Raw genomic sequence first — 10381 nt, 5'->3', positions numbered from 1 at the left:
TAACAAACATCCCTGTGTGTGTGAGTCTGTAAGGCTGAATCCCATCTCACAAATAGCAATAGCATTTTACTCCCGGATATACTCCCGTATAACAACACTTTTTCACCAAATCTCCTCAAAAACTCCCCCTTGGCTTATACTCTAGTCCCTCCAGAGCCCCCTCTAGCTACCCCATTCCCGCTCCTGCTGCCCCCGCCCCCCCCGGACCCCTCAGGTACCTGCGGCTCTTAGTGCGCTCTTCTGTGCGCCGCACTAGCTCCTCCCTCACGCCAGGCCCCACAAGTGGGTGGGGTTAGGCAGAAATACAGCTCAAGGGGCGGGGCAGCGGCTAACATGTCGGGGGGTGGGGGCGAGTATAGAGAGAAAAACCCTATTTGCAGGGGCCTAGAACTGCTCAAGTGCTATGAGAGCGGAAGGAAAGAAATACATTTCAGCAAACAGAGTTTATCGGTTTCACTCAAGTCACTTAATGATAAAGGGGTATATTTTACATATAAAACTTGACTCCATGCAGTGCTGGGGGCATGCTGAGCTTTCAGTGATTTCAAGACCCCCCCCCCCTCAACCCAGAGTCATCACCTAGGCCAGTGCTGTCCAACTTCTCTGTTACTGAGGGACAGATTTTTCAGGCCTACATGGTGGCGGGCCGATAATGGAAGCCAGGTTTAACCACTCCCCTTTTTAAAACCATACCCACTCGAAACCGAACCCATATTATCACATGGCCATAGCCATATTAATGGTGGTAGTGCAGCAAAAACCTGCCATAGTCTGCCTGCCCTATGCTGCCTGTGTGTGCCATACTCTGCCTGCCCTATGCTGCCTGTGTGTGTGCCATACTCTGCCTGCCCTATGCTGCCTGTGTGTGCCATAGTCTGCCTGCCCTATGCTGCCTGTGTGTGCCATAGTCTGCCTGCCCTATGCTGCCTGTGTGTGCCATAGTCTGCCTGCCCTATGCTGCCTGTGTGTGCCATAGTCTGCCTGCCCTATGCTGCCTGTGTGTGCCATAGTCTGCCTGCCCTATGCTGCCTGTGTGTGCCATAGTCTGCCTGCCCTATGCTGCCTGTGTGTGCCATACTCTGCCTGCCCTATGCTGCCTGTGTGTGTGCCATACTCTGCCTGCCCTATGCTGCTTGTCTGTATGGCACACACAGGCAGCATACAGTGACACAATGCTGGCACTGCTCCTAGACAATGCCAATTAGGGTGCCAATGGGTTTTACACTAATGGGGGGCAACAGGCAGCTTAGTATTTGATGAAAGGAGCTGGGTTAGAAGTGGCCCTTTGGTTCCTAACAGTGACACAGACTGATGCAGCGCCCCCTGCAGCACAAGTGACTCTTCTGTGTGTGGAGAGCAGTGGATTGTGGGCCAGCTCTCTGGGTGCCAGTGCCCCCCACACACAGCAGCAGGAAACCTTTGCACCCCCAAACCCGCAATCATTCATCACAAACAGCCTCTTTGCATCTATTCTCTCCTTTTATTGGAAAACAGACTTAGAAAACGGCAGATCAGAAAGACGTGCTCAGCAGGGGTTTGTGGGGGGCGGAATGTGACAAAAGGGGGACAAAACCAAAAACAGTAACAGATAGAAAAATGCTCCTTTTTTATTGGCCGAAAGAGAGCGCTGAGCTGTTACATACGTGTCGGGTCCTTTCCGTTTCTCAGGGAACAGAAACAAACTGAAACGACACGAGGTTTTATTCCACCAAATAAATATAAAAAAAATATAATGGACAGATTTCTGCAAAACTAAGGTTTTGTCCTGAGATCCATAAAAATGTACATTTTAATTGGGGGGGGGGGGGGGGGATTTAGTGACACAAGGATGGGTACCCTGCCTCTGTGCCGACCAATCCCCAGCCATGACGGTATTTTGGAGCCAATCAGGGCTGTTGCCGTTGATGCTAATGCTCGGCATAAGGGTGAAGACACACAAGGCTACTTAGTAGCAGCTACTAAATCCCAAAAAAATCCCCTGCCATAGACAATACTGAGAATTGCCTCTGCTAAACACACACAGAGACAATTATCAGTAAATGATCAGCATTGTCTGTTTCTGTAGCTGCTACTAAGTAGCTCCGTGTGCCTTCACCCTAAATGGTCGGAGAGTCGGGCACGGACTCCTTTCTGCACATTTCTCTCTGACAATTCCCTCTACTAAATGCGGGAAATAACTACGTTTAATAAGTGGGAGCAGTGAGTATTTCAGGACAAAACCTTAGTACCCGCCCCTTCCGCTGCCCAAGGCGCCTGTGGCTCCTCCCACTGAGGACGTTAAGAAGAGCAAAGCACGACAAGCTCCCCCCAGAGGCAGGGAAAGAACGCACAATCCTTACTGTATCACCCCTGGGGGTTCCCTCTAAGCGTAAGAAAGGCCCTGGGGGTCCAAAGCTTTATTTAGTCTTCTTCTCCATGGCCAAACTGTCATGGAGCTTGGAGACCTCTGGCTCGAACAAGTCCATTACTAACGTGCCGTTGTCGTCAAAGAATCTGGCGATGGATTTGGTGAATTCCGCATCCCGCTGGGCCTTGGTCTTTCCGCTGATGTAAGTGACCTTCAGCGTGTATTTGTCATCGAACCTGCGGGGGACAGAGACAGGGCTTGGCACGGTCATTTTTTGGTTATTTCACTTTTTGTTCAGCAGCTATCTCGTTGCTAGGAGACAAATGACCTTAGCGACCAGGGATTGGCTTGAATGAGAGACTGATATATGAATAGGGGAGGGTCTGAACTGAAAAAATAAGGTATAAAAAGTAAAATTGCCGCTTCACAGAGCAATAGTTGTTTGGCTGCCGGGGTCAGTGACCCCCATATGAAGCTGCAGAAGTCAGAAGGAGAAGGCAAATCTATAAATAATGATGGGCAATTGTAACGTTGCTTAGAAGTGGCCATTCTATAACATACTAACAGTTAACTTAAAGGTGAACCATCCCCTTTATAGATGGGGGGGGGGGGGGTGCATGTGTGGCCCCGCCATGGATTTCCCCCGGTTCTAACCGTTTGAGGCTGGAGGAGAGATGCCAGATATCGTCGGGGTCCATTCCGGCGGGATCCTTTCTGTGCGCCACCAGGAATATGCTTTTCTCCTTATATGAGGTATAAATGGTGAGGATGCCCATCATCAGGAAATAAGTGCGTGGGGGTTAAGGAAAGGATTTGTACAGTCTGGGCGCCCAGAGAGCAATAGCCGACAGGTTCCATTGGCTGATAAAGGACTCGGCCTCCCTATCAGCACTTACCTATATGGCTGCCCCCATTTACAGCACAAAATAGGGAAATATACCCCCCATAGCAGCCTCATATACAGCAGGTATAAAGTTCTACAGCTGTGCCCCCCCAATACTTCTGCGCCCCTAGTGGGATGGCAGGGTTACACTTTAAATCTGTTGCCCATTCTATTCCCATTAGTTCCAGGGGTACCCAGGGCACATATAAGCACTCACCCCAAATCCCCCCCTAACTGGCCTTCAGGCTGGGCCCCCTTAGCCCATAACAAGGTTACAGATATATAGAAACATTGGGGTAACAGTCACCCCGCTATAGTTCCAGGGGTACCCAGGGCACAAATAAGCACTCACCCCAAATCCCCCCCTAACTGGCCTTCAGGCTGGGCCCCCTTAGCCCATAACAAGGTTACAGATATATAGAAACATTGGGGTAACAGTCACCCCGCTATAGTTCCAGGGGTACCCAGGGCACAAATAAGCACTCACCCCAAATCCCCCCCTAACTGGCCTTCAGGCTGGGCCCCCTTAGCCCATAACAAGGTTACAGATAGAAACATTGGGGTACAGTTGCAGGGGTGCCAGGCTACACAGATGGAAGGATATGATATGACACAGATGGCCAGGACAGGCTTGGACTCGGGGAAGGGGTGCAGATAGTCCCACACCAAGGCCACGATGGCAAAGACGCAGGAGATGGTGCAGATAATGAGGCGCCCGTCGATCAGACAGAAGTTCTCCACGTACCGGTACTTCTCCAGTAGAACCTGGGATGAGGGAGGAAACAGATTTTCATTAATGGATCTTGGTTCTGAGTTCAGGAGGAAGAGCTGCAGGGGGGTCACAGAGTGGGTGGAACCATAGATGGAAGAGCAGGAGGGCAGCAGGTCGGAACCTTCTCATTTCTATACAGTGTAAGTGCTCCGCCCCCCTGCCAGCTGGCACTGTAGAGCACCATGTCTCCTGCAGAGAGGGGGATAGAGCTAAGATTACCCAGGATGCCCTGCAAGGCACAGAAATGGTAGGTTTATAACCTTTCTGCAGGTAATGATATACCCGCCCCCCACTGATGACATCATACCTTTTTGGCTGCATCATCGAGCGAGTTTTTCACAGCAGATCCGTCCCATTTGTCAATTTTTACCGGTTTATCGTCAATTTTCCACTGCAGGGAGAAAAAAATGAGAACATATTAGGCCGAGAAACAGCGTGGGGATTCCTGGGAATTACATGGCTCCAAGGGGTTAAAGACCCTCAGACTTTCCTGGGGGGGATAAACGACAAGCTCATTGGCTGAGTGTGTGGATCATCCCCAAGTGCAGAGAAATCTGGGAAAATCTGGCATTAAGTTAATATGGGAACCCCTCCCTCCCTCACTGCGGGGAATTCCCTGTCCATGGTGCTGAAATGATTGGGCTGGATGTGCAGCCTGTGGGTAATGTTACAGCGAATCCCATTGGCTGGGAGAGTGACACAACAATGGAGCGGGAGGGGACGCTATAAATGATGGGATTGGGCACAGAGGTTACATACAGCCCACAGGGAAGGGATTCCATGGACACAACATGCCTACATGCATATGGGGCTCACCATGTATTATATATGGAATTAGCACTGTATTTATCCTGCTGTGGGTTCTGGGGTATTATACATGGAATTGGCACTGTATTTATCTGCTGTGGGTTCTGGGGTATTATACATGGAATTGGCACTGTATTTATCTGCTGTGGGTTCTGGGGTATTATACATGGAATTGGCACTGTATTTATCCTGCTGTGGGTTCTGGGGTATTATACATGGAATTGGCACTGTATTTATCTGCTGTGGGTTCTGGGGTATTATACATGGAATTGGCACTGTATTTATCCCGCTGTGGGTTCTGGGGTATTATACATGGAATTGGCACTGTATTTATCCCGCTGTGGGTTCTGGGGTATTATACATGGAATTGGCACTGTATTTATCTGCTGTGGGTTCTGGGGTATTATACATGGAATTGGCACTGTATTTATCCCGCTGTGGGTTCTGGGGTATTATACATGGAATTGGCACTGTATTTTTCCTGCTGTGGGTTCTGGGGTATTATACATGGAATTGGCACTGTATTTATCCCGCTGTGGGTTCTGGGGTATTATACATGGAATTGGCACTGTATTTATCCCGCTGTGGGTTCTGGGGTATTATACATGGAATTGGCACTGTATTTATCTGCTGTGGGTTCTGGGGTATTATACATGGAATTGGCACTGTATTTATCCCGCTGTGGGTTCTGGGGTATTATACATGGAATTGGCACTGTATTTATCCCGCTGTGGGTTCTGGGGTATTATACATGGAATTGGCACTGTATTTATCCCGCTGTGGGTTCTGGGGTATTATACATGGAATTGGCACTGTATTTATCTGCTGTGGGTTCTGGGGTATTATATATGGAATTGGCACTGTATTTTTCCTGCTGTGGGTTCTGGGGTATTATACATGGAATTGGCACTGTATTTATCCCGCTGTGGGTTCTGGGGTATTATACATGGAATTGGCACTGTATTTATCCTGCTGTGGGTTCTGGGGTATTATACATGGAATTGGCACTGTATTTTTCCTGCTGTGGGTTCTGGGGTATTATATATGGAATTGGCACTGTATTTTTCCTGCTGTGGGTTCTGGGGTATTATACATGGAATTGGCACTGTATTTATCCTGCTGTGGGTTCTGGGGTATTATACATGGAATTGGCACTGTATTTATCCTGCTGTGGGTTCTGGGGTATTATACATGGAATTGGCACTGTATTTATCCCGCTGTGGGTTCTGGGGTATTATACATGGAATTGGCACTGTATTTATCCTGCTGTGGGTTCTGGGGTATTATACATGGAATTGGCACTGTATTTATCCTGCTGTGGGTTCTGGGGTATTATACATGGAATTGGCACTGTATTTATCTGCTGTGGGTTCTGGGGTATTATACATGGAATTGGCACTGTATTTATCCTGCTGTGGGTTCTGGGGTATTATACATGGAATTGGCACTGTATTTTTCCTGCTGTGGGTTCTGGGGTATTATACATGGAATTGGCACTGTATTTATCCTGCTGTGGGTTCTGGGGTATTATACATGGAATTGGCACTGTATTTATCTGCTGTGGGTTCTGGGGTATTATACATTGAATTGGCACTGTATTTTTCCTGCTGTGGGTTCTGGGGTATTATACATGGGATTGGCACTGTATTTATCCTGCTGTGGGTTCTGGGGTATTATACATGGAATTGGCACTGTATTTATCTGCTGTGGGTTCTGGGGTATTATATATGGAATTGGCACTGTATTTTTCCTGCTGTGGGTTCTGGGGTATTATACATGGAATTGGCACTGTATTTATCCTGCTGTGGGTTCTGGGGTATTATACATGGAATTGGCACTGTATTTATCCTGCTGTGGGTTCTGGGGTATTATACATGGAATTGGCACTGTATTTATCTGCTGTGGGTTCTGGGGTATTATACATGGAATTGGCACTGTATTTATCCCACTGTGGGTTCTGGGGTATTATACATGGAATTGGCACTGTATTTATCCCGCTGTGGGTTCTGGGGTATTATACATGGAATTGGCACTGTATTTATCCTGCTGTGGGTTCTGGGGTATTATACATGGAATTGGCACTGTATTTATCTGCTGTGGGTTCTGGGGTATTATACATGGAATTGGCACTGTATTTATCCTGCTGTGGGTTCTGGGGTATTATACATGGAATTGGCACTGTATTTATCCTGCTGTGGGTTCTGGGGTATTATACATGGAATTGGCACTGTATTTATCTGCTGTGGGTTCTGGGGTATTATACATGGAATTGGCACTGTATTTATCTGCTGTGGGTTCTGGGGTATTATACATGGAATTGGCACTGTATTTATCTGCTGTGGGTTCTGGGGTATTATACATGGAATTGGCACTGTATTTATCTGCTGTGGGTTCTGGGGTATTATACATGGAATTGGCACTGTATTTATCTGCTGTGGGTTCTGGGGTATTATACATGGAATTGGCACTGTATTTATCCCGCTGTGGGTTCTGGGGTATTATACATGGAATTGGCACTGTATTTATCCCGCTGTGGGTTCTGGGGTATTATACATGGAATTAGCACTGTATTTATCCCGCTGTGGGTTCTGGGGTATTATACATGGAATTGGCACTGTATTTATCTGCTGTGGGTTCTGGGGTATTATACATATTATGAAATGCACAGAAAAAAATAGAATTCTTTAAAAAAAAAAGATTCTATTATCAGTGATACCATGTTTATTAGAAGGCGATGATGTGCCCATTAACAGAAGGCCAGTAATTAGAGGCTTCAGGTTGCGGGGGGAGCATTATAAAGCCCCCCAGTCAGTGCACTAGCCCAGAGCAATGAGACAGTAATGCAGAAGGAATGCGCTGACACCGGGATGGGAAAGCAGCGCACAGACACACGCGGCTCTAAATAATCAGCGCTTTATGCCCCGGCCCATAAATAAGCCACATTATAGCCATTTGCAGTGGCAGTAATAGGGCCTTTCCCGGGGAACGCGGCACTTCGGATTAGAACTATTTGTATTCGCCCGCCCAGGTAATGAAAGCGCCGCTCAATTTTCTGCCGTCTCTTTCTTCAAACGACTCAATTTATTCTGATTGCATTTAATGTGCCAGGAAGGGTTTCCGTTTCGCCGGCGCGACGTGGCTCGGGGCCACAATTAATAAAAAGTGACTGACAGGCTTGGGAGAGAGGGGCGAAGACTTTGCTATGGAGGCACAAAGGGTTAAACTGGTACTGGGGCTGCAAAGGGACACTAGGCTAGCAATCGGGTAAAGGGGCGGAACGTGATGGGGGGTCTTTTATCAACCACAACTACTAAGCTGCAGATAAAAATAAGCACACATTTGGGGCCCATTCATATAAATAGTGGGGCATATAGCAGGGTAACAGGCACCCTGTTTGTCCCAAAAAGCCTTGGGGTCAGAGCTTTTAGGCCATTTCTATTTGAAGGTGACCGGGGGGGGTAAGTTGAGGCATAATGCCCCCTTCCCTGACCAAGGAGATACCAATATCCCAAGCAAGTGCCCTGTCAGTAGGGGGCAGGAGTATCTATGTACAGGGGGAAGCTGTGCCAGGGAGGGTGCCCAAGTGGTAGGTGCCACAATATGGCTACCTGTGCGCCAATGTGCCACTGCAGGGGCCCCGGCTCACTTGCTGAATTTATGGGCAAGTCATGGGGATGGCACAGTCTGTCTACTCTCAATATAAAACAATGGTGTTGCATGAGCTATGCCAGCCCCACTCCCTTCACCAAAACTGAACCCCACTGAGCCGCCCCCCAAATATATATTTAGGCACAAAATGACATTATTATAGAGGTCCCGCCCCTTAACTTTCCTCAAGGTCTAATTAGAATATCTGTAAATAATTAGTACTGCACTTTTGGGGTAACTGTGGCTTGGGGTGCAACTGGGTAGGATTTAGGGGTAACTGTGGCTTGGGGTGTTGCTGGGTAGGATTAAGGGGTAACTGTGGCTTGGGGTGCCGCTGGGTAGGATTTAGGGGTAACTGTGGCTTGGGGTGCCATTGGGCAGGATTTAGGGGTAACTGTGGCTTGGGGTGCCGCTGGGCAGGATTTAGGGGTAACTATGGCTTGGGGTGCTGCTGGGCAGGATTTAGGGGTAACTGTGGCTTGGGGTGTTGCTGGGCAGGATTTAGGGGTAACTGTGGCTTGGGGTGCCGCTGGGCAGGATTTAGGGGTAACTGTGGCTTGGGGTGCCACTGGGCAGGACTTAGGGGTAACTGTGGCTTGGGCTGTTGCTAGGCAGGATTTAGGGGTAACTGTGGCTTGGGGTGCCGCTGGGCAGGATTTAGGGGTAACTGAGGCTTGGGGTGCCGCTGGGCAGGATTTAGGGGTAACTGAGGCTTGGGGTGCCGCTGGGTAGGATTTAGGGGTAACTGAGGCTTGAGGTGCTGCTGGGCAGGATTTAGGGGTAACTGTGGCTTGGGGTGCCGCTGGGTAGGATTTAGGGGTAACTGTGGCTTGGGGTGCCACTGGGCAGGATTTAGGGGTAACTGAGGCTTGGGGTGCCACTGGGAAGGATTTAGGGGTAACTGAGGCTTGGGGTGCCGCTGGGCAGGATTTAGGGGTAACTGTGGCTTGGGGTGCCACTGGGCAGGATTTAGGGGTAACTGAGGCTTGGGGTGCCACTGGGAAGGATTTAGGGGTAACTGAGGCTTGGGGTGAATATGGGCATGTTGGGGGGGCAGCCTGAGCCCAAACACCTATAAGTCAATAGAACCCCCCACAGGGGTAAAACAAGTGGCTGCCAATGAGAGTAAGGAGAGGGCAGCAGTAATGTGTGAGTGGGGGTACAGCTGCCCCAGGAGTGCCCGGGGGGGGGTACCTAGGGGCAGAACCCATGTGGTGCTGTCGGTACCAGTGGAACATATGGCAGAGCAGTGAGGGCCCCTATCCCATCCCCAGCCCTGCAGGAATCACACACACAAATGGGCCCCGGGGCCCTGATATTGTACAGTTACACTACAACTCCCAGCATTCCCTGTTAGCCCCCCCCCCAACTGCCATTTATACAGAGCAACATGGCAACTTACAGAACATTCCCATCCCACTATCAGCACAGAATATAGTGGTACATCCCAGCATGCAGTCTGGCAGGGGAGGAACTACAATTCCCAGAATCCCCAGAGAGCTTTCCGTTATCTGTAGCCCAACAGCAGCTGGGGGGGCAGAGTGCAGACACAGCACCTATTTAGCTTTACATGGTATATGGGGGGGTCTGTATAACGGGACCCCCAGGTTAGGGAATCGGCTGCCAATAGAGTAATACAGTGGGACGGTGCGTAGCGAAAGCCATTCCCCAGGGCCCCTCAGTAAGGGCGAATGGTAGGGAATCCTACGGGAACAGGGGGCGCTATGCCCGCCAGCAAGTGTACCAGCCGCCTATACACAGCACCCCCACCCACCCCACTGCCCCCCAGCCCGAACCCCTATTACTTTCTCCAGCAGCCCATTCTTTCCGCCTCTCGCCGCCATCTTCTATCATCCCGCGAATCCCCTGACCTGGCGCTGACCGGTTGGTCGACACTAGGCGGTGACGTTCTGTCCTTAATACA

General features: G+C 49.4%; 1 protein-coding gene and 1 pseudogene across 1 annotated transcript; one reads left to right on the top strand and one right to left on the bottom strand.

Annotated features, from left to right (window-relative positions):
* LOC116406442 overlaps positions 1 to 10381 on the top strand; it is a 954163-nt pseudogene that overhangs the window by 227861 nt on the left and 715921 nt on the right.
* On the bottom strand, positions 1467 to 10340 carry spcs2 (signal peptidase complex subunit 2). The gene is given in 5 exon segments (NM_001011222.1): positions 1467 to 2583; positions 3002 to 3136; positions 3835 to 3995; positions 4310 to 4393; positions 10263 to 10340. Coding segments are annotated over 5 exon segments (606 nt in total). The 5' UTR covers positions 10302 to 10340; the 3' UTR covers positions 1467 to 2396.

The sequence above is a fragment of the Xenopus tropicalis genome, chromosome 2 (assembly GCF_000004195.4).
Source record: "Xenopus tropicalis strain Nigerian chromosome 2, UCB_Xtro_10.0, whole genome shotgun sequence".
NCBI lineage: Eukaryota > Metazoa > Chordata > Amphibia > Anura > Pipidae > Xenopus > Xenopus tropicalis.
Note: the sequence above shows the minus strand (reverse complement) of the source record. Positions and strands in the feature narration are given on the sequence as shown.